General features: G+C 41.8%; 1 protein-coding gene across 3 annotated transcripts; it reads left to right on the top strand.

The window, feature by feature from the left end:
* The first annotated feature begins 4,170 nt into the window (after window positions 1-4,170).
* Window positions 4,171-23,098, top strand: LOC107821111 (protein phosphatase EYA). 3 transcript variants are annotated; one of them, XM_075246569.1, is made up of 7 exons: window positions 4,173-4,324; window positions 5,269-5,501; window positions 5,595-5,762; window positions 7,023-7,116; window positions 8,253-8,438; window positions 9,302-9,529; window positions 22,952-23,098. In XM_075246569.1, the coding sequence occupies exons 2-7, from the start codon at window positions 5,313-5,315 to the stop codon at window positions 22,990-22,992; spliced, it is 906 nt and encodes a 301-aa protein (XP_075102670.1). In that variant the 5' UTR covers window positions 4,173-4,324; window positions 5,269-5,312; the 3' UTR covers window positions 22,993-23,098. The 3 variants fall into 3 exon arrangements, with proteins under 3 accessions (XP_016503001.2, XP_075102670.1, XP_016503002.2); XM_016647515.2 differs by lacking the exon at window positions 22,952-23,098 and having other exon boundaries at window positions 4,171-4,324; window positions 9,302-9,843; XM_016647516.2 differs by lacking the exon at window positions 22,952-23,098 and having other exon boundaries at window positions 4,187-4,324; window positions 5,247-5,501; window positions 9,302-9,843.
* The last annotated feature ends 1,870 nt before the right edge of the window (window positions 23,099-24,968 follow it).

Genomic DNA, 24,968 nt, shown 5'->3' with positions numbered 1-24,968 from the left:
ATTACTCAAGGATGGTGTGGGTATATTTTTTGAAAACAAAAGATGAGGTATTTCCGACATTTGTTAAATGGAAGACAATGGTTGAGAGGCAGACAGAAAGAAAAGTTAAGCGTCTTCGAACTGACAATGGGTTGGAATTTTGCAATTCCGAGTTCCATAATTTCTGCAGCAGAGAGGGCATAGTGAGACACCGCACTTGTGTCGGTACACTACAACAAAATAGTATTACAGAACGTATGAACTGAACATTTTGTGATAGGGCACAAAGCATGCTATCACACTCATGTGTTAGCAAGGATTTTTGGGCTGAAGCAATCAATACAGCTTGTTATTTAGTCAACAGATCTCCATCCACAGCTATTGAGTTCAAAACTCCTTTTGAGGTATGGTTCGGTTCGCCTGCTGATTATAAGATATTTGGTTATCCTGCTTATGCTCATGTGAGGGATGGAAAACTTGAGCCGAGGGCAAAGAAGTGTATATTTCTAGGGTATGCAACAACAGTGAAAGGTTATAGGTTATGGTGCATAGATCGAAAGACTACAGGGTTAATTATCAGTAGGGATGTAACATTCAATGAATCTTCCTCACTGGATAGTCAGAGGGAGAAGGCAATAGCAGAAATAGGTCGTGGTGTCAGTGACCGCATAGAGCTAGAAATTGAATCTCCACTAGTTCAACCCAGTAGTTCTAAGGTAGAAGAAGTTGAGGAGGTGCAAAATATTGATCAAGATGATAATTTTGATGCACCTGCGCAACAACAACCATATATCATTGCAACAGGCAGAGAGAAGAGAGTGATCAATCCACCACAAAGGTTTACAAACGTAGCTGATGGTAATTTTCCTGGATATATAAATTTTGTGGAGTTTTCTTTGTCAGTTGCAGAGACCATTGATGTGCTTGAGCCTAATAGCTATAAAAAAGCTATTTCTAGTCCAGAAGCAGATCAGTGGGTTGGTGCTATGAGTGAAAAAATTGAGTCTCTTCATAAGAATCAGACATGGAAGCTTGTTCCATTGCCAAAGGGACAGAAGGTACTAGGCTGCAAATAGATTTTCAAAAGAAAAGAGGGCAATCCAGGGGTTAAAGCATCAAGGTACAAGGCAAGATTAGTAGCTAAAGGTTTTACACAGAGGGAGGGGATATATTACAATGAAGTGTTCTCTCCAGTGGTAAAGTATAGCTCTATCAGGGTCGTACTAGCTTTGGTGGCTCTCCATGACTTAGAGCTAGAGCAGTTAGATTTGAAAACTACATTCTTGCATGGTGAGTTGGATGAGCAGATTTATATAAGTCAACCCGAGGGATTCATTACTTAATATAAGAAAAATCATGCTTGCTTGCTTAAGAAATCTTTATATGGTCTGAAACAGTCGCCTAGGCAGTGGTATAAAAGATTTGATACATTCATGATTCAAAATGCATTTTCTCGAAGTACATATAATAGTTGTGTGTATTACAAAAAGCTTGAAGATGTTTCTCGTGTATATTTGTTGTTGTATGTGGATGACATGCTTATTGCTGCTAAAAGCATGTCACATATTACCCGATTGAAGAAACAGCTAGGTGAGGAGTTTGAGATGAAGGATTTGGGTGCTGCAAAGAAGATATTGGGGATAGAGATTACTCAAGATAGAAGGGTTGGGAAGCTGATGTTGTCCTAGTGGTCCTATATTGAGAAGGTCCTCAAGAGATTTAATATGACAGGTGCTAAATCTGTGTCTGTTCCTTTTGCTTCCCATTTCAAGTTGTCTGCAGACATGTCACCAAAAACAGACGAGGAGATGGAGCATATGTCTAGTGTTCCATATTCGAGTGTTGTAGGTAGCATTATGTATACTATGGTTTGCACTCGCTCTGACATTTCACATGCTGTTATTGTTATGAGTAGATACATGGCGTGTCCTGGTAAAGAATATTGGCAGGCGGTGAAGTGGATCTTGAGAGACTTGAAGGGTACTGCAGATGTAGGCTTGACTTTTTACAAAGACAAACTGAGTGAATCCTTAGTTGGCTATGTCGATTCAGATTATGCAGGGGGGCTTAGATAAGAGAAGATCTCTGACATGTTATGTCTTTACTCTTTCTGGTAGTGTCATCAGTTGGAAGGCGACTTTGCAGTCTGCTGTTGCTTTGTCTACCACAGAATCTGAGTATATGGCAATTACGGAAGCAGTGGAAGAGGCTATTTGGCTACAAGGCTTGGTAAGTGATCTTGGACTAGCTCAGAAGAAGACACCAGTATTTTGTGACAGTCAGAGTGCCATTCATCTTATTAAGAATCAGATGTTTCATGAGCGGACGAAGCATATTGAAGTCAGACATCACTTTATTCGAGATATTATATTAAAATGGGTTGTTAATGTGAAGAAAGTGTCTACACATGATAATCCAGCTGATATGATGACCAAGGCAGTCTCGGCCAACAAGTTTAGGCATTGCCTAGACTTGATTGGTGTGCGCAATACTCAATAGAGCCCTCGTGAGGGTTGAAGGCAAGGTAGAGAGACGTTGTTCCTGTTAATGAAGAGAATTCAAGCCAAGGGGAAGATTTGTTATTTTGTGGCTTGGATTATTTTCTTGTATTTTTCGGGAACCCATAATCCCTATAGGTTTAGCAAAACCCGTTGTCCTAATAGATTTGGGAAAGGAAAATCTATAGTCCTTGTCAAATTGGAAAACCTTTCTCTTATAGGTTTGAGACTACTTGGGATCTATATATAGGGGTTGTAGTTGGGGATTCTATAGATTGTATTGTGCTTTTCTTCTCATTCATAGTGAAAAACTCTCTCTGCTTCTGCCCCGAGGATTAGGCTTAGCCGAACCTCGTTAAATTCTTGTGTTGATTTTTCTTCTCTATTTGCTTTGTGTGTGATTGTGTGCTAGTTAACCCACGATCTTCCGCAACATGTTGGATAACTCACAAATCTACCCGATTAATAGATCTTTGTGCTTGTTCAGTTCTACACATGTTGGCATAACTTTGTGTAATCTGCATTCGGCCTATCTATTAAATTGGTTCACAAAACTCTACCTAATTGGCATAATTTGCATGTGTTATTCAACAAAGTGTTCTTAGAAATTGCAATTTCAATTTCTATCAAATTCACCCTAAATGATCTCAAATTTGAAACAAAGCCTCCAAACACCAACACAAAACAATCTTCAATCACCAATTTAGTCAAATAACACCAATTCAATAAGATCCACATTATCTTCTTCAACACTTTCTAAGGATCAACAATGAAGTTTTGAAAATTTTAAAGCAAATCATTAAATTAATGTTTGAACTGAATATTTACATAAATAATCAACACTTAATCACTTTTAACAATAATTAGCCATTAACTTCGACCATCAAATAAATAAGGCTTTTGAAATTAAAGAACAATGGTGGTCCTATAAAAAAGGAAAGGAGATGGAGAAAAATGAGCTAAAGAGTATCAGGATAAATTGTTCGTTTAACTTAAAAAGGACAACTTCACACTAGGGCTGTGCATGGATCGGATCGGATCGGAATTAGCACATTTCGAATCGGATTTAGCACATTTCGAATCGGATTTTCGAATTTCGAATTCTAGAAAATGCAATCCGAATTCGATCCGAATTAATATCGGATTGAATCGAATTTTAAAGTTTGGATCGGATTGAATTTTTGAATTTCAAATCGGATTATTATGCCTCAAAGTTGCAAACTCATATGCATATTTTTTTTGTAAAAAGGCTGTACAGTAAGAAAAATTCATATTTATACAATTATGAGAGTACTATGGTGCCAATAGAGCTAAATCCATCAATTTTAAAGGTAATAACTTGGAGAAAAATGTAAAGGAAGTACTAATTATCCGAATTAAAGTTTAGAATTTATACATGCACTAATAATTTCGGATTTCGGATCGGATCGAATCGTATTAAAATTATACCCATCCGAATCCGATCCAAAATCCAAAATTTTAATAAACACAATCCTAAATCCGAAATCCGAAATTGAACGGATCGGTTCGGATTTCGGATATCCGATCTAAATGAACAGCCTACTTCACGCTTCTGTCACCTTTTAAACACCACGCAGGCGTAGGGTCACGTCACGCAAATTCGTGGGCGCAATGCTGATGGATTTCGTAGGGTTGGCCCATCAAATTTTGTGGTTCAACCCCCAACAATCGCTTGGACTGGCCCAAGTCTTAGAGTTGCTCTCTTTCCTTTCTAGCTGCTTCTTCCAACTTTGTATCAATCAAACATTGCCATTAACAAAAATACCAAAATTCTCTGAACTAACTGAAGTTTGGAATGCCTCAACAATTTTACAGCTAACTCTTAGGTGCTCTATATCTTGGCATTTACTTTTATCCTCTTTTTTTTTTTTTTTTGCTTTATGGTCCTTCATTTTTGGAAATTCATCTTGTTGAATTGAAAAAACTACCTGTTTGGATATCTATGTTTGCCCCTTTTTTTTTTCTGGTTCTTTCTTGTGGATAAAGGGACATGGGTTTTATGATAAAATTTGAAAATTTGGCAATGGTTTGTATCAGTAAAGGCTTATAGATCTCCAGAACTAAAATCCCTTTATAGCTGTTCCTTTAGATATTGTTTCTTGATTTATATACCTGGAATTTCAAAATGAAGTTTTCAACTTTGGACAGAAAATGGTGAATGTAGACATAAAAGTTACCTCATGATTTTTTACCTGCACTATGGAGAAATAGAAAATCTTTGATTTTGGAACTGTTGTGTGTTCATTGGCTGTGTCTGAATACAAATGATTTTCAATTAAATGCATGGTAAAGAATACCATATGTCATAATATATATAGTGGAAAAACTTGATAGATGACTGTGGATGACCTCGAATAGAGTCATACAAACAACTTGTACATATTTTGGACTCTGGCTGGTGTTTAGTAATGAAGTATTTGACTTAACAAAATAAATAAAAATAAAATAAAAAGGATGTTAAAGAAGCTTAATACCAAAGAATTTATCATTTACTTTGAGTAACATTTGTGTGTCCAAAGATGATAGAGAACTGATGATTTGAGAGCAGCTGTGTACTTTTTATGGGTATGTCAGTTCTTTGAAGCAAAAGTGATATTTCACAAGAAATTGTGAATATTGGGGTTTATGCAAATTTCAGACTTCTGAGTCTCTGTTTTATGTTGGTTCTTGCTACATAATGTACATAGAATCATAAATTGGGATCTCGTATAGTGCATAGAATCTGAAAAGTAATTTTTCATTCATTAGGTTACACATACAATTGTTTCAGGTGTCGTCGTCTGGAGATTTGTTAAATTCATCCATTGGGATTATATGGATCAGAAAATGAATGTGTATATATGGGACATGGATGAAACCCTCATATTGCTAAAGTCTTTAATAAATGGTACATATGCTGAGGCATTCAATGGTTCCAAGAATGTACAGACTGGTGTGGAAATCGGGAAAATGTGGGAGGATCATATTCTTCAGATATGTGATGACCACTTTTTCTATGAGCAGGTTAGTTAATCTTCTTATAATATATATTTGACCGGGTCACTGAATACACAGTGCTGATCATGGACTCTAATTTTATGTTATATGGATTTTCAGGTTGAAAATTGCAATATGCCATATCTGGATGTCATGAAACAATATGATGATGGTCGAGATCTCACTGATTATGACTTCAGCAAGGACGGCTTTGGTCCCCCGTGTGATGATCTTAACAAAAGGAAATTAGCGTACCGTCATCGGTCCATTGAACAGAAGTACAAAAAGGTTGGTATTTTGTGAATTATTTTCTTTTTCAAAAATCCATTTTGCTGTATCACCTATGACCAATAGAGAGGCCTTTCTTTTAGATTTTTTTTTATGGATGAACTGGTTCGTTGCTTGCTCTTAGGTTATTTTGTGGAAGAAGTTCTTTTTTTCATTATAGATAACCTATTTATGTAACTTCACAACCGAGAATATTGCCTAAAGCTGGATGTGCTCTTAAGACTGCTTTGTGGCGCATCTAATTGCTTTTATGGCCAGAGTAATGATAGAATGAGGCTGCCAGAGTGTGTAAGGGAGAAAATGCTACTATGTTCAGTACTTTGTAGTGAAGATGATTGTACCACTAACTGAGAAGTAACCATAATGTTGCACTTCTTAGGAGATTGCAATAACTATTTTGGTTCTCTAGTTTTCTAACGTGCTATGTTTGTTTCATAACTTGGATACGTGATAAATAGCATGGCTACCTCTCTCCCCCAAAAAGGTGATAACTAGCATTGTTGAGTCTCTGACTTGGGTTGTTCCTAGTTCTGGCTAAAACAAGAGTGCTTATGATTTTGATGTGTACATATCGCAATTCAAGAAAGTTATGCATCTAGATCAAGTTAGCTATCCCTTCTTTTTATAGGATAGGAGAACTCCTAGAATGGAATTCCCATATGTGATATTCTAACTGATACTAGTCTAACTAAGAGTCATTTGCTAGGCCAGCTTCCTAATCCTTTTCCTTAAATCGAAGTGCAATAGTTATTGTCATGCAGCTCAAGTGGCATAAATACCCAAAGCGGCAAGGTCGGAGGGAAATACACCTTGGAAAATCCTCCCTTTAGCTTATGTTTCGGAAGTCCTAATTTTTTTCTTAAATTGTCTCTAGTCAAATGGTGGCAAAATTAGGAAGGAGGGAGTAATATTTATTGGCTCAGTTGTATTTAGTACTGAGATGAAGCTTTTAAGGCTGTATATTATCTCTACTTTTGTTGGGGTCATTAACTACATACTGGGCTGGACTTGGGGATGGATCATGAAAGAAAATTCTTAGGGCCTTCCCCTCTAGTCTCCCCTTCTCTCCCAAAGGAAAATGTATAATGACAGCTTCTGGTTTTAGTTGTCCAAATATATGCTTAATTGAATTCACGTAGTAGTGTTTAACAAAATATAAGTCTTCTTGTTTTAGTTGTCCAAATATATGCTTAATTGAATTCACGTAGTAGTGTTAAACATAATATAAGTATAACAACCGTGATTTACTATTTATTGCAGGGGTTACATAGTATTCTTGATCAAGACATGATTAAATCGTGGAGCGAACTTTATGACGTCACTGATAGTTATACTGACATGTGGTTCTCGGCAGGTAGATTATTTTAGATTCTATCACCATGGTGAATTATCGTGCAGTATAGGATTTCAATTATGTGTACTGGAAGTTGCAAAGTTAGAATGTCAATGTGGACAATCACGTGGCATCCTGATATTCTAGATAAAAGTAAAGAAGAAAAACAAATGAGAAATATACAAGTTATCGGAATGCTAAATGTTCTAGTCACCAACTTAGAAGTAAATGCATGAGTTTAAAATTCTAAATTAACTCCTCTTCTTTCCTTATTTTTCAAAGCTGCTTCTTTTTGCAAAGTGCATTAATATCCTTTTCATCTGTTACTTCTCAAAGAATATAATTTTCATGTGCGCTCTCTCTCTCTCTATATATGTGTGTGTGTGTGTGTGTCATAACTCATAAGAGCGATTGGCTTCTCTTGTGTTCTTGCATCCCTGTTTCTCCCAGTTGTAGTGATGTTCTTTTATAGCCGAGAAATCTCCGAGGACCATTGGCGCACAGTACGAAACTCGGTGGATAATGGGCCCAGGCCTCTACCTTCTCCACTTAACTACCAGGCTTTTATCTGTGCGTCTTTCGAACCCGTGACGTGACATGCACCTAACCCACACATACACTAGACCAAAGCCTTGGGGCCCCCCACTTGTAGTGATGTTTCCAATTTGATTTCATTCATGTCTTAACATCTGACCGATCTCACCTTTCTCTGCGGCAAAGCTTATTCGTTGCTTTCTTTGCTTGATAGAAATCAGTAATATCTGCCAGAGATACCCCTTAAGGAGGAAATTAGTTATACCTACCAGATATACGGGTTAAGAAAGTTATCTGGCAGTAAAAATATTTCAGGTGGTCATAGTGCTCTCACCCCATAGTTAATGGGTCAGACTGAGGTTTGTTCTTATTTAACATGGACCCTTATTTGGTGACCACCATTGACTGGTACGAGTTTGAAATAAGATATTCCTCAGCATTTCTGATTACAAGCTAGTTTTAATCTTAAGCATTTATTCCAGTTACTTTCTGCAGTTTTCATTTCGTGTTTACTCTATGAAGGTGTTTTTCCTCTATTCTTGGTTCTCTACAGATAAATGATGATGCTTTAATGCATAAGGTGTAGTTGATTTTCTTTCTTTAATACTCTCCTTCCAATGCAGCTAAGGCTTGCTTGGAACAGTGTGCAGTTGGGAATAGAGATTTGGCTTCTTCTTCGGGCTCAGCTGTTGCTACCAATGATACTATATTCCAGCATGTGAATATCTTGGTGACTTCTGGATCATTGATACCCAGCTTAGTTAAATGCTTGCTCTTTCGCCTTGGCGATTTAATCCCTAGCGAAAATGGTTAGTTTCTTTCTTCATTCTGATATTTAATCTTTCTGACTAGTCCTATTTTAAAATTTTGATTGAGGTATCCTTTTTTTTTTTCTTAATGTTAAGTTTGATTGAGATATCTTGTTTCCATTATATTTAACCTTTCATCATTTATGGCCTAAAAAGGTAACAGACGTTGAATGCTATGACATATAAGTCACGTGAACATGGAAATATTGCTAATGTCTCCAGTTCATATTTTTAATATTTATACTTCGCGAAAAATAGGGCACTGTGGAAGAAAAAGATCTATAGAAGCGAGACCTATTAGTTGAGAATATGCTTTAGTCGTGTTATCATTTTTACTTTACATCCTACGATTTTCTAGGAGTTGTATAGCCTTTCAGAGATTTTATGCATCGGTAGATATTTTAAGAAACTTTTAGTACTTTTTATTTTATTACTTTATTTTATTTTATTTTATAATAATATTGGCCGGTGAGGAGTTTATATGAAGTAACATGGTCAGTGAGGATTATACAGCCGACCCCAACTTGTTTGGAACTGACACTTAGTAGTTGTTGCTGTACTAGGCAATATCTCCCTTTAGGAATAAGGGCGGAGGGACGGTCCTGCTATCCCTGATTGTTGTAGTTCACATAGCGGATTCTCGATCCAAAAAAGAAATCTCCCATTTTTACCTCCAAAATCTCCCTTTAGGAACTGGATATGTGTATGTTTCAAATAAATTATGCCTAAGCTTGTGCACACCCTGGCCCTACCATTCATCTAAGTCAATGACAGTGAATTCCTTTCCCATGTTCATCAACGCACAATAATGCAACATGCAATTTCTGGGAGCATTCTCTCAACATATCTGCCATCATTTTCAGTCTACAGCTCATGGGAAGTGGGCAAGCTCCAGTGCTTCTCATGGATAAAGGAGCGGTTCAGTGGGCCGAACTTGCAATTTTGTGTTATTGGTGATGGATGGGAAGAATGTGAAGCAGCAGAAAGTATGAGGTGGCCATTTGTCAAAATTGACCCTCGGCCAAGCAGTTACCATCGGTTTCCAGGTTTAACACCAAAAGAACTGGGGCACTACTTCTCTGTTGTGTATGGTGAGTCTGATTCAAAAGATAATGATAGATTAGCTCCTTCTGGCAATTGATCATATGAATATGTAGCTTATTGGAAGAAATCAGTACATGCACCAATAGCACTTCACCAAGAAGATAGTCTTGCCTAATTGTGAAAGCAAAAAGGTGAAGGTTCTTTAAAAGTTCTCATTTTGCATGATAGAATTCCTTTAAACTATGTCCTATGACCTGTGAGGCTAGTCTGTATAGTTAACTTCTCGATGCCGTCTTGCTTATTGTGTTCTGTTATGGCCATTCTACAGGTACTTAAGTAAGATTTTCTCCATTTCAGTGTATATATACATGCTCGCTCGCATACATCGTGTGTGTATATATATATGTGTGTGTGTATCGGGTGTCAACCTTGAAATCATGGCTGATAGACTTGGTTAGAGGTTATTCTTGGAAAAATCATGTGGTACATGATATAATTATAACCTACTCCCTCCTTCCTCAATGTTATGACATTTCTAAATAGTAAAAAATAAATACAAGTCAAAATAGTCCTAATTAAGAGAGTAAAACTGTATGTCCTCTTCTTTGATAAATTTGACATGGGGGGGGGGGGGGGGTCCTTTTTTTGTTGCTAATTTTAACCATTGTTTGATGCTCCATACTTGTGTAGTAAGACTTGAGGTAGGTCTCAGTTTGCTTGAATATCCTAATATCTGCTTTCCTTGATCATCTCTGAAAATTCTTCCAAACGTAACATCTCCATTTTGGGTCTTCACACTACCATAAGTATTCAATTTCTTTTCATCAGTAGATAAGCTTTTAGTTTGGCTTGTTTAGAGCTGTAGATATAGAGTTTTTCTAGGAAACACTTCAACAATGTTTTTAATATAGGGTGTGTTTGGTACGAAGGAAAATGTTTTCATTAGAAAATATTTTCTTGGAAAATAAGTGATTTTCTTACTTATTTTTCTGGTGTTTGGTTAAGTAGCAGAATTTGTTTTTGAAAAATATATAATTTAGGCAAACACTATGCGAGACGAAATGGGTAAGGACAGGGGAAGGTGGTAGGTCGGTGTCTAGAAGCCGGGGTGCGGGTGGTGATGTTAGGGGGGTGGGGTGGTGGTCGGAGAGGGGGAAGGTGGTGGGGTGGATGATGGGGTTGGAGAATAGGGTGGGGAAGGTTGAGAAAGAGTTTTGGAAAATATTTTTCCTCCTTTTGGAAGGAAAGTTGGAGGAAAATGAGTTTATCAGGAAAATATTTTTAAATATATTTAAGCCATCCAAGGAAAAATTGAAAAATATTTTTCAGAAAATATTTTGCGTTCATACCAAAAAGACCCATAGTCTCTAATGTTTTTGCACATAGGTTTTGGAGGTAGATAGATCTTTACAATCAAATTTTTATTTCTTTTTTTCATCTATGCCTCATAATTGAGAATATAAATATAACAGAACAAGGAGATTGCCGCGCACCACTAATAATATCATCAATGCAGTTATGCATTAGCCTAACATTCCTAACGTCAATCTCATTTTATGAAATGAAACTGTTTCATATTTGTTCTTATGCATCTAGTCAGTGTTGGAACGTGGCAAATAATAAGTTTCTGGGACGTAGAAACAAAAATCATTTAAATCACTCACTTTCCCTGAAGCAATATACGGATATTAGTTTAAAAAGTAGTCTTTTTCCAGTTGTCTGCTACCCACAGCAAGTGGCGCAATGCAAATAGACATTTATGATTTTATACTAAATCCCGATAAACGAAATTTTATGTGATCTCGTAAATTTGCTCAATGAAAGTTCCTCTCAGGTCACATTATTTTCCCTCTAAGCAGAGGCGAAGTAAATATGTAGAGCATGTTTGGTATGAAAGAAAAATTGTTTGCCCTTAAAATCGCATAACAATTAAATTTGTAAGTAGTTTTAAGGATACGCGGATTAACTTGACGCAAAGCGATAAATTAAATTGCTATTGAATAAATAAAGATAAGATAAATTCAAACCACACGAGTTGGATAATTTCAGCCTTGGTGGAATAATTGCCCTCGAGCAGGTTCACCACGACCGGTGTCGATAAACAGAAGAACAAGAGCTTAAAGACAGAGAAAATAATAATATATTGCTTTTGAGTACGTGTTACAATGTGTCAAAATGAATTATTAGACCCCCTTTATATAGTAGGGGAATCCTATTTTAGGTACAAGTCTATAAAAGGTAAAAAATCTTCCGATTCACTAATTGCCGGCTCCTTATCGATAAGTGTCGAGATCCCCGCCGTAATATTCGACCGGTCTCGGATATTTCGGCCTTCTGTTGGCTATACTGGATTGTCTAACAATGTTCTTTGAAGTCGCTCGAGGCTAGAACCGATTCCGGGATCATGGCCTTGATATTCTCGAAGGCAGGCGTCATGCCGCCGGGTTCTAGTCAGGTGGGACTTAAGCTCGATTTCGGTCCCTTATTGCCATGTTTCGAGCTTGGCTTATCTTGTCGGAGGATAAGATGCATCATGAGCTCGGTTTCACCCGTATACAGATAGTCCCCTCGTTTTTCGGAGAGTAAAGGACGAGAAACGACACGAGCTTCCGACTCTTGCTTCGATGCACCGTGACAGAAACGACAAAACAACCGAAACGTCTCGTCAGTCAAGTCTTAATGGCATGAAATGCATGTCAGCCGCCGGTCGACTGTCCCTAGATGCGAAACGCCACTGAAATACTATAAATACCCCTTCTTTGTTCATTTTAACTTTACATCCAAACCTTCTACCCGCGTACCTTTAAGATTTCAATACTTTCTAGTACTTTTAATCCGATTTTTCGAGATCCTTCGCAAGAATTTTTGCCCGTCTTCATCTTAAGCCATCAAGTCCAGTCTTTCAACTTCCTTTCTTTTTCCACTTTTTCAGATTTTCCTCCATTTTTTTTTAAAGAAATGGCAAAGACTTCAAAAATCGTTCCCCAGAAAGAAACTCCTTCTACTTCGCGGCCGGCTACTGAGACCGAGGAGACCGTTTTGCGCGCTGCCATCGACGAACCAGTACCTGAACCCCCTTTGAAAATGTTCATCCCCGGGGGATGCTCAGTCAACGTCGATTTCAAGGTTGAAAAACCTTCCTCCGTACAAGGCCGGTGTGAGGAGGTCTCGAGATACATCTGCTCGATCACTGAAGAAGTCCTCTCTATGGTCCGAAAAGACTGCAACTAGGCCGATAAGGACATAGTGATCCCCGACCCCGATGAAGCCATTACCACCCATGTCGAAGGATGCCTAAGTGTTTACACTTATCCCTTTATATTGGTCCCGATGGACCCGGTCATCATAGATTTCTGTAAGAGGTACGAGGTATGCCTCGGTCAGATTCATCCTTCACTATGGAGGATCGTGATCCTCCTCCGGTTCTTCGTGAACAAAGTCGATGGGTGCTCGTTCACCATCGACCATCTTCTTTACTTATACTGTCTCCGAATCTTCCGGGGGGGGAGGGGGGGGGGGGGGGACTGATAAAGCTTGTGCGTCGGGCCAGTAAAGCCCCGTTCTCAAGTATTGATGAGGGGCCGGGATCGAAACTGGCAAGGCCGTTTTGTCCGAGTGAGGACTTCAAACTTAATCCCAGCCGAGTGCATGCCATTCTCCGAGAAGTGAAATACCTCACGTAAGTATGACTTACTTTCGAATGTTGATTTTACACTTCTCTTTTTCTTACCGATGTTTTGTGGTGGTGCAGTCGTTGCTCGGGTCCCGAATGCTGTCCCTCGACTCAAGGAGTGGGTCGAGGGTATCGTATCACAGATGCCATATTCTGAGCGCTCATGGCGCAAGCTCTCGAAGGGCCGTTGGGAGGATCGTTCCCATGGTGAGACTTCTTTCCCGAGTAAGTAGTATTAGGATTCCTCTTTTAATATTAAGCCCTTACTCCCTTTACTTCTTTTTGCAGGCTTATCTAAGGATGTCGAGCTGAGGCCTCCAGCCGGTGGTGAGGACTTACCTACCGAGTCCCCTGTTCCAAGACAGGCCGAAGAGAAGAAACGAAATGGGCTCCGAGTTCCTCGAGCTCGGAGAAAAAGAAAAGAAGAAGAAGGCTGGCATGCAAGTCAAAAGAAAGCACCAGTGCCCGAGCACCATCTTCGGATTCTCTCTATCGGTTGAGAGACGAATCCGAAGAATAAAAAGAACCCTTTGTTTTGGTGGCCCCCGTGCCGTCGCAGCTTGAAGGGCAGGGGGCCTCAGAACCAGAGAACCGCGAGGCCGATCTACCTCAAGCTAAAGAGGTCGATGATGAGGCCCGGGCCGAGGCTTCCTGGGATGCGGGCAATGCTCCGAAGGAGGCACTCGGTGTGATAGACATCACCGAGTCACCCTCGTTTACTGAATCTATGTACAATGAGCCCAAACGGCGAAAGAACGCCCCAACGAGGGGACCCATGGGGCGGACGACCCTTTCTGCAGCTTTTTTGATGGCGTGGATTCCACTGCCATGGAGGACGTCAGCGGATTGGGTGACTTAGAGGTACCGAAGAAGAGTCCGTCTTCGGGAGCAAGTGGGCCTACCTCGAGCCCGAAACTGATCAACCGGTTCCCTGCCCCGAGCGTGGATCCTGACCGGAAGAGATCCATCATCATCCCCGTTCCAGAGGATGCCCGGGTTCTTTCCGCCCCCATAGGGGTGGCCAGTTACCTTCGGTGTTTGGTGACCGAGGAAGACCAAGCCAAAATGAACGAGGTAGACGCGCCCTGCCTGTTCAACGAAGCACAACAGGCGCTGAACCGGGTAACTTTAGACAACTCTCGATGATTTCAATTCCTCCTCTTATACTTGAACTAATTCATTGATAATCCTAATATTCTTCTTCGTATTTGTAAGCCTCGGTGCTTCACCATGAAACTTTCCTCCGGTATCGGGATGAGTAGAACCATCTCGAAGTCGAAGTCAGAGGGCTTACTGAGAAAAGAGATACCTACAAACTTCTCAGTGAGTCGCGTAAAGGAGAGGCTAAGAGCCTTCGAGCTCAATTGGAAGTGGCTCGGAAGGAACACGCCGACCTGGTTGAACAAGTAAAAATCTTTGAAGTTTGTGACGATAAGCTAGACACAGTGACTAATGGTCGGAACCCGCAGGTCCAGCAGAAGATTGATCAAATCGACCAACTCTGAGCTGAGATGGATGCAGTTAAGGTCGAGGCCGAAGAGTGGAGAGGCAAGATAGACCGCCTGGCCTTGGAAAACGAGACTGCCCGGTCGCAGTTGGCCTCAGTCCTAAAAGGTTCGAGGCCGAAGAGTGGAGAGGCAGGATAGACCGCAGGATGACGAAAGAGAAGGCTGAGGCTCGGTCCCAAAAATTTGAGGAGCTTCAGTCTCAGCTAAGCTCGGCCGTTTTCGATCGAGAGACTCTTGCCAAGGAGCTTAAAGCGGCCAAGTCGGTGGTTGAAGTGACCAAAACTGATGCCGACGAGATGGTGGCCTAGTATAAGGCCGATGCCGAGGCAACCCAGGATCAGCTGAAAGATATCATCGAATACGTGAAGTGGAAGTCCCGAAGGGAGGCCCTCGAAGAAATTCATGCTCGGGGTTTTGATTTATCGGCCGAGGTTGAAACTGCTAAGGAGTTTGAAGCCGAGGACAAGAAACTGGCGTATCTCGAGGACGAAGAAGACTCCGAGGGTTCGGACGGATCTGGGGATGGGGAAGACTCTGATGGTGCCGGTGACGAGGCGGGCTCCGATGGAGACCATGCCGTTTAAATGCCTTGTATATTTTTCTTTGTTTTTGTATTCTTGTACTTTTGTACTTTTTTTTTGTCAAGGCCGTTTGGCCTTTGTAAAGATCATTTCATTTTTTTCCCTTCGAAAGTTTTTAAGCTTGTTTCCGTTCGCTTTATTCTTTATGATTACAAAGATATCGAAATGCATTAGCACGTAATATTTAGGTCTTGCCCGAAGGTTCGAACAACCCTTTCTTTCGATATTATTTTGTTTACGATTCATGGGGGCTCGGTATGACCGGAAACTTTACCCAAAATACTTAAAACATTTTAGATTATAATTTTTTGAGGGTAGCCTTTTGAACCGGTTTAGAAATTTTGAAGGCTTTTTTTTTGTTACGGGTCTCGGACGTCTCCGAGACGTTTTAATACGGCCGTAGCCTTTCTAGTTCGGGTGTTGCCCAGTGGGCTTGTTACCCCGAATCATCTGGGCTTACCCGAGATAACCGTTCCCGAATGGGGGTGGCCGTAGCCTTTAAAGTTCTGGCACTACCAAATAAGCTTTGTACCCCCGGACTTTATTATCCCGGGATGTCCGAACCTGCCTTGGGTGGTAGTCCCCGAGTGAGGTGGCCCTTGGGCTCAATGTCTTCGAGGGATCAAGTGTAAGAAAGAAAAATTTTCAAGGGGCAAAATATTTATCCGCAAAGTAGAAACTTCCTTTCAATGTTGTGCGTAATATACAAAGTTACACATGTGTTGCTCAAGCATTGTGTCCGGGCTCGGGTGGTCTATGTGGGCATGGTTCATTCGATCGTTTGTCCCTTACAATAAATCCTATCGATCGAGCCTAGACTATTCGAGCACAAAGTTTCTTTCCTTGCCAAGGGTGATGCCCCCCTGTGTTCGAGGTCGATCATAGAGAAGTCTCGGATACTATTGACAACCGATCTTCGATTCTAAGTTAGCACGATCCACTGTTGCCTCGTTAAAAACCTTGCCGGAAAACCCATTTGGGACAAAATCGGTTCAAGGGAAAAAGAGTGCAAAGCGTGCTTTCAGGCCTAAAAAATTATATCGTTCTTTGACGGCTGCAAGTGTTAGTCCAAAATGTAAATAAATAAAAGAAGTAAACGGGGTCGTACCTTAGCAGTGTATCGTTTTAATTGAGTTACGTTCCAGTTGTTCGGTAGTTGCTCGTCGTTCATTGCTTCGAGCTTGTACGACCCTTTCCCGGCGATCTCGATAATTTGATACGGACCTTCCCAGTTCGGTCCCAGCTTTCCTTCGTCCGGGTTCCGGGTGTTTAATGTGACCTTCCTCAACACTAAGTCCCTGACATTGAAGTGTCGAAGGTTGGCTCTTCGATTGTAATACCTCTCGATCCGTTGTTTTTGGGCTGCCATTCGGACGAGGGTGGCTTCGCGCCTTTTCATCTAACAGTTCCAAGCTCATATTCATAGTCTCGTTGTTTGATTCTTCGGTTGCATATCGGGACCTGAGACTCGGTTTTCCGACTTCGACTGGTATTAGAGCTTCAGTGCCGTAAACCAACGAGAATGGGGTAGCCCCGGTACTGGACTTCAAGGTCGTACGGTAAGCCCCTAGGACTTCGGGCAAGATTTCTTTCCATTTTCATTTGGCGGCGGTCAATCTATTTATGAGGTTTTGGAGTATGGTTTTGTTCGTGGACTCCGCTTTTCCGTTCCCACTAGGGTGATAGGGTGTCGACAGGATTCTTTTGATCTTATGATCCTCGAGAAACTTACTTACTTTGCTGCCGACGAACTGCTTCCCATTGTCACACACGATCTCGGCCGACATTCTGAACCGACATATTATGTGGTCCCAGATGAAATCAATGACTTCTTTCCCCCTGAATTTCTCAAACGCCTGGGCTTCCACCCATTTAGAAAAATACTCAGTCATAAACAATATAAATTGAGCCTTACCAGGTGCCCATAGAAGGGGGCTGACGATATCCATCCCCCATTTCATGAATGGCCAGGGTGACAAGACTGAATATAGCATCTCCCCGGGCTGATGAATCATCAGAGCATGCCTTTGATATCCGTTGCATTTTCGTACGAACTCCTTTGTGTCTTTTTCCATGTCGATCCAAAAATAGCCGGCCCTGATTATTTTCTGAACTAGTGATTCGGCGCCCGAATGATTTCTGCAGGTGCCTTCGTGGATTTCCCTCAGAACGTACTCGGTGTTTCTGGGTCCTAGACATATTGCGAGTGGGCCATCGAATATTCTCCGGAACAATGTACCGTCTTCGGACAGGCTGAACCTGTCTGCTTTTGCACGTAGAGTCCCCGATTCCTTAGGATCCGATTGCAATTTTTCAGTCTTGAGATATTCTATATACTTTTTTCTCCAGTCCCAAGTTAGGCTTGTTGAGTTTATCTCGGTGTGACCTTCTTCCACTACGGATCTCATGAGTTACACGACCGCCCCCGAGTTGAACTCATCGTCATCGACCGACGATCCCAAGTTAGCAAGGGCATCGGCTTTGTTGTTTTGATCCCGAGGCACGTGTTGTAGAGTCCATTCTTTGAACCGATGTAATGTTACCTGCAATATATCCAGGTACCTTTGCATTCGTTCCTCTCTGACTTCGAAGGTCCCATTAACTTGGTTCACCATAAGGCGAAAATCACACTTAGCTTCGATCACCTCTACCCCCAAACTTTTAACCATCTCGAGACCTACAATCATGGCCTCATACTCGGCTTCATTGTTAGTTAATTTTACAGTCGTAATAGATTGTCTAACTAGATTACCTGCGAGCGATTTCAATACAATTCCAAGTTCGGACCCCTTCACGTTCGAGGTGCCGTCCGTAAAGAGGGTCCAGATTCCCGAAGAGGTCCCCGAGTTCAACAACAACTCTCTTTCGACCTCGGGTATTAAGGCCGGCGTAAAGTCAGCCACAAAGTCTGCCAAAATTTGAGACTTAATGGCTGTCCGAGGCCAATAATCGATGTCGTACCCACTGATCTCTACGGCCCATTTGGCCAACTGTCCCGAGAGCTCGGGTTTATGCATTATGTTCCTCAATGGGTAAGTGGTTATGACACATATGGGGTGACATTGAAAGTACGGTTTTAGCTTCCTAGAGGCGCTTAGCAAAGCAAGCGCCAACTTCTCTAGGTGAGGGTATCTAGTTTCGGCCTCACCAAGAGTTCTGCTAATATAGTAAATTGGAAATTGCGTACCTTTTTCTTCCCGGACCAGGACTCCACTTACCACTATCTCTGATACTGCCAAGTACAGGTATATCTGTTCGTCTGTCTTAGGTGTGTGAAGCAACGGTGGGCTCGATAGATATCGCTTGAGCTCTTCCAAGGCATGTTGGCACTCCGGGGTCCATGAGAAGTTATTTTTTTTCTTCAGCAGTGAGAAGACCTCAAAATAAATCGTCCCAAAGCGGCTATACATCTGGTTAACCTTTGTACGACCTTCACGTTGTCCACAACAGTGATATCTTCGATGGCCTTGATCTTATCGGGGTTGATCTCGATCCCCCGGTTAGATACCATGAACCCAAGGAATTTACCGGCCCCGACTCCAAATGCACATTTCTGCGGGTTCAACTTCATATTGTATTTCTTCAATATGCCAAAGGTTTCCTGCAAATGTTTCAAATGGTCCTCTGCTCGCAGGAACTTAACCAACATATCGTCAATGTAAACCTCCATTGATTTTCCTATTTATTTTTCGAACATCCGATTTACTAGCCGTTGGTAAGTGGCGCCAGCATTTTTTAGTTCGAACATCATCACGTTATAGCAGTAGGTGACGTACTTGGTGATAAAGGATGTTTTTTCCTGATCACCCGGGTTCATCCGAATTTGATTGTACCCGGAATAGGCATCGAGAAAATTGAGGATCTCGTGGCTGGCCATCGCATCGATCATGCGATCGATGTTAGGCAAAGGGAAAGAATCCTTGGGACACGCTTTATTCAGATCTTTATAATCCACACACATTCTTAATTTGTTCCCCATTTGGGGGCTACTACTATGTTTGCTAGCTAGTCCGGGTATTTTACCTCCCGGATGGATCCTATTTTAAGGAGGTTAGATACCTCGTCCTTTATGAAAACATGTTTGATCTTGGACTGGGGTCTCCTCTTCTGCTTGACCGAGTGGGACTTCGGGTCCAAGCTTAGCTTGTGAATGGTTATTTTCGGCGGGATTCCTGTCATATCAAGGTGGGACCAAGCAAAACTATCTTCATTAGCTATAAGAAATTGAATGAGTTTTTTCCTGAGCTCGGGATTCAACCCTGTGCCGAGGTATACCTTTTGATTGGGAAAGTGTTTGATCAATACGACTTGCTCCAGTTCCTCAACCGTCGATTTGGTAGCGTCTTGGCCCAGATTTATATTCAGGAGATTATTTGGTTGCATGGTGTACCTGTTTCCATCATTTCAGATAAAGGCCCTCAGTTCACTTCGCACTTCTGGAGAGCAGTTCAGAGTGAGTTGGGGACCCTGGTAGAGCTCATCACAGCTTTTCATCCACAGATCGATGGTTAGTCGGAGCGGACAATTCAGATTCTGGAGGATATGCCCAAAGCATGTGTCATTGACTTCAGAGGTCAGTGGGATAGATTCTTGCCTTTGGCCGAGTTTGCTTACAACAACAGTTATCAGTCCAGCATCGAGATGGCCCCATTTGAGGCTCTATATAGTCGGCGATGTTGTTCGCCCATCAGATAGTTTGAGCCCGGCGAGGCTAAGTTATATGGTACTGATTTAGTGAAGGATGACTTGGAGAAGGAAAAGTTGATTCAGGAGTGACTTCGCACAGCACAGTCCAGACAGAAGAGTTACACGGATCAGAAGGCACGTGATCTATCATTTATGGTAGGCGAGAAGGTTCTCTTGAAAGTTTTGCCGATGAAGGGGATCATGAGGTTCGGGAAGAATGTCAAGCTGAGCCCAAGGTTTATTAGCCCATTTAAGGTTTGCGGCGAGTTGGGGAGGTTGCTTATGAGCTTGCATTGCCTCCCAGCCTATCGGGAGTTCATTCGGTCTTCCATGTGTCTATGCTCCAGAGGTATCATGCCGATAGGTCGCACGTGTTAGATTACAACACGGTTCAGCTAGATGAGAGTTTGGGTTATAAAGAGGAGCCAGTTGCCATTATTGACAGGCAGGTTCGCCAGTTGAGGTCCAAGAAGATTTCTATGGTGGAGGTCCAGTGGAGGGGTCAACCAGTCGAGGAAGTGACTTGGGAGGCCGAGGAGCAGATATCCGCACCTATTCAGCACTCTATGTATGATTGTAGACTCGTTCGAGGACGAACGTTTGTTTAAGAGGTAGAGAATGTAACGGTTCACGACCCAAAACCAACCGTCGTGTTGGCTCCTATCGTGGAATTAGGAAACCCAATTACACAACCAGTTCAACCAAATAAAAGCTTTGAAAATTAACGGAAGTAGTTAAAATTTAAGAAACCATTTAAAATTTAAAATAAAACCACAACGCAATACGAACCCCTCCCAAAGATCGGGATGCCACCGAGTACATGAGCATTTATGTCAGAATACAGTCTACTACAATGTCTAGAGAATAAAAACTGAAATACAAAGAAGGAGAGTCAAGGCCTGTGAACGCCATGCAGCTACCCCGATAGTCTCCAAACTCAATCAACAGCCGCCATGACCAGAAGCCCCTGGACCTGCACACGAAGTGCAAGGAGTACGTGAGTACATCCAACTCAGTACGACCGGTCATTTTACTTTTTAGATCCCCATTCCCCTAATTAAGACTCCTCGTATGTGCTTCTACTATTTTATGTCTTGCGGGGATGGTTAGTTTGGGTTTGGAAGGGTTCACATTAAAATCGGAACACTTAGTTCCTTAATAATAGCCTATAATGGTTAAATTTGACTTGAGTCAACGTTTTTAGTAACGAACTCGGAACTGGGATTTGACAGTCCCAATAGGTTTGTATGATGATTTTGGACTTGGGCGTGTGTTTGGATCGGGTTTCGGAAGACCTGGGAGCATTTCGGCGCTTAATATTGAAAGTTGGCACATTAAAGGTTTTCCAAGTTCTTTAAGTTTGGTTTAGAGTAGGTTTTGGTGTTATCGATATCCGTTTGAGATTCCGAGCCTGGGAGTAGTTCCGTATGGTGATTTATGACTTGCACGTAAAATTTGGCGTCATTCCGAGTTGATTTGATAAGAATCGGATGCACGGAAGTGTTTTTAGAGGTTTTTGAGTTTCATGTTGAATTCATGCGTTTTGGCGTCCGATTCATATTTCTAGATGTTATTTTGGTATTTCAATCGCGCGAGTGGGTTTTATTATGTTGTTGTATGTGTGAGTGTAATTGGACGGGATCTCGGGGGCACTGGATGCAAAATGGATTGGAATCAGACTCAGAATTTGGCATGGGGGAACTGCTGGTGCTTCAGATCTGGTGTGTTCACAGTTGCGTGGATTTGGCCGTAGGTGCGAGCTCGAAGAAGCGGCCTGGGAGTGGGTGGCCAGTGGTCCGCGGACGTGAAGAAGTTCCGCAGATGCGGACGCACTTCTGTGATGAATGGGCCATAGATGCGAAGGAAGGCCAGCCTGGTTATGGGTCACATAAGCGGAAGAAGTCCGCAGAAGTGGCTCCCCGTCCGCAGAAGCGAAGAAGATGGAGGCAGTGGGGAATCGCAGGTGCGGCCTTTTGACCGCACCTGCAGTTCCGCAGATGCGATCAAGTGGCCGCAGGGGTGAAAATTGCTAGGGCAGTGAGGGCTTTTATTGCAAGATTTAGACATTTTCCCTCATAGTTTCATTTAGACTTGGGAGATTTTGAGAGCACATTTGAGGGGGATTCTCATCAATATCCTACAACTTAGGGCTTTTAGAGCGGATTAGTGGACCGTAAGTGAGCTTAGAAATGAGGTAAGTCTCGTGCCTAACCTTGTAAGAGGGAACTCATCCCCTTAGGTATATATTTGTTGTGTATTACTTGTGTGGGGAGCTACGTACACACGAGGTGACAAGAGTCCGTGCGTAGCTATATTCCATGATATGTCCGGGTAGACATAGATCCCCATCATGCTTTTAATTGTATTGTTGTGTTTAACATGCATATTAACTGTCTTGAATAGAGCTGAGAGTAGGGATTTTAAAGTTGCAATTATCGACTTAGCCTTCTTATTTTGGAAAAATTGAGGAATACTTGATAACTATGAAAAATCCATGTGCTCTTGCGTCGCAAGTACTTTCGCGAGCGAGGTAAACTTCTCTACTCTAATGGAATCGGGCCGTTCGCCTCGGTAGTATGGTAACACCACTCTTATGGGATCGGGCCATTCGCCTCGGCAGTATGATAGTAACACTATTCTTATGGGATCGGTCTGTTCGCCTCGGCAGTACTGAGTACCACTATTCTTATGGGATCGGGCCGTTCGCCTCGGCAACTTCGTTCTTAATAATCGAAATGGGTTCCAGTTTGGATATAATTGAGTTAGGGTCTTCACGGCCAGTTATGAGATGTTGGTGATGCGCTATGGACAACATGTTGAATTTATTGTAGTTGCTTTATTTGTCTCATTAATACCTGTTGTATGTTCACCATGTCTACTTTATGCACTTTCATTATTATTATTGACCTCTAGTAAGTGTCAAGTCGACCCCTCGTCTCTACTTCTTCGATGTTAGACTAGATACTTGCTAGGTACGAGTTGTTCTTCGTACTCACGCTACACTTCTGCACTGATGTTCAGGTACTGAGACAGGTTCCACCAATGGTCACGTGAGTGCGTAGCCGATCATCTACGGAGACTTAGGGGTGAGCTGCTTGCCTTGCTATGATCCGCAGCAGCACTAGAGTCTCTTTCCATCTTATTTACTATTTTTGTCTATTACTTTCGGACAGTAGCTTTGTATAATCTCTAGATTGCTCATGTACTTGTGACGCCGGGTTTCAGAAATTTGTAGCACTTATGTACTGCTGTACTTGTCATTTATATCACCGTAGACTATGTACTTACAATGTTGATATTTGTTTAAAAAGACTTATCATAGTTGCATGAAATTCAGTGTAATTAAAAAAAATGTTGAAAAGGGATAAATAAATAGTAGTTTTGCTTGTGGACTGTCACGACCCAAAACCTAACCCGTCGTGATGGCGCCTATCATGATTACTAGGCAAGCCGACATCTCCAAAACACTTTCAACATTTAATAGAAATGAATTAATATATTTAAAATAACCGGCGTCTTTCATAAAAACGGGGTAAAACCCAAAGCTTAAGTGCGAAAAAATAGCCCGACATCGGGGTATCACTGAATCATGAGCATCTAGATGTCCAGTCTAATACAAACAGTGTCTAAGTATCAATACTGAAAAGAAAGAAAACACATAAGGAGAGACAAGGTCTGCGGACGTCGGCAACTACCTCGTAGTCTCCGGTACTCGATCGCGCACGAACTCAACGACCTCCGTGATCAAACACATCCGGATCTGCACATGAAGTGCAGGGTGTAGCATGAGTACAACCAACTCAGCAAGTAACAGAAATAAATAAAAAACTGAGAAGGTAGTGACGAGCTATACAAATACAGTTCATTTTCAATATGTACTCGACCGCTGCGGGTCCCAACAGTGATAACATATGGCCTAAGCATGATTTCTAACATGATTTGCAGTCAAATCTCTATAACACAGAGAGAATAGGTATTTAGCAATAGTCTATTCGACTTTACAGTCTCACGGGACGGACCAAGTCATAATCCCCCACGGTGTATGCCCATATGTCCGTCACCTAGCATGTGCGTCACCTCCAAAATAGTCTCATCATACCAAAAATCTGGGGTTTCATACCCTCAGGACCAAATTTAAAACTGTTACTTACCTCAAACCGCGCAAAATCCTACTCCGCAATGCCCTTGCCCCGCGAATCATTCTCGAAACTCCCCGAATCAAGCCACAAGCAGTACAATATAATTAATGTAAGTTAAAAGAATCAATTCCACAAGAAAAACATGAAATTATAAGCCAAAATCCGAAATAGGCTCAAACCGGCCCCCGGGCCCACGTCTCGAAATCCGATAAAAGTCACAAAATCTGAAAGCCCATTCACTCACGAGTCCAACCATACCAAATTTATCACAATCCGACATCATTTGCCCCTCCAAAATTCCAAAATTCACTCTCCAATTCCCAAGCCCTAGTCTCCCAAATCTCACCTCAAAAACTCACCAACTAGGTGTAAAATCAGTTGGTAAACACTATTATTGAAGATAAATAGGCACAAGGAACTTACCTCAGCAAACACTTCAAAATCTTCCTCAAAATCCTCAAAAATCCGAGTTCCAAAATGTGAAAATGGTAAAAAATCTCGAAGTCTTCTATTTATATATTCTGCCCAGCAAAACCGCACCTGCGGACCTCCTGTCGCATCTACAATGCCACACTTGCGGAAATTCCATCGCAGGTGCGGATCCCACTTAAGTTCCCAGATTCCGCATCTGTGGTCACATATTCGCACCTGCGGGCTCTGCCCGCTTCTGCGATCCTTGCCACTCAGGCCGTTTTTCGCATCTGCGCCTCCTCTTCCGCATCTGCGGTTTCACAGATGCGCTCCTAACCTCGCACCTGCGCTTCCAGTCCAACCCAGCCTTGCCCGCATTTGCGTCCTCCTCTTCTCTTCTGCGTGGCCGCACCTGCGGGCTCCCACCGCAGGTGCGAAACACTAGAACACCAGAAGAAACCAGCAATGCCTAAGTCCAAATTTCCTTC

The sequence above is a fragment of the Nicotiana tabacum genome, chromosome 23 (genome assembly GCF_000715075.1).
Source record: "Nicotiana tabacum cultivar K326 chromosome 23, ASM71507v2, whole genome shotgun sequence".
NCBI lineage: Eukaryota > Viridiplantae > Streptophyta > Magnoliopsida > Solanales > Solanaceae > Nicotiana > Nicotiana tabacum.
Note: the sequence above shows the minus strand (reverse complement) of the source record. Positions and strands in the feature narration are given on the sequence as shown.

Coding starts and splice junctions, on each gene's coding strand:
- LOC107821111 (XM_016647515.2), top strand. CDS start 5,313: ATGGATCAGAAAATGAATGTGTATATATGGGACATGGATGAAACCCTC. Junction 5,502..5,594: donor ACCACTTTTTCTATGAGCAG/GTTAGTTAATCT, acceptor ATGGATTTTCAG/GTTGAAAATTGCAATATGCC. Junction 7,117..8,252: donor TGACATGTGGTTCTCGGCAG/GTAGATTATTTT, acceptor CTTCCAATGCAG/CTAAGGCTTGCTTGGAACAG.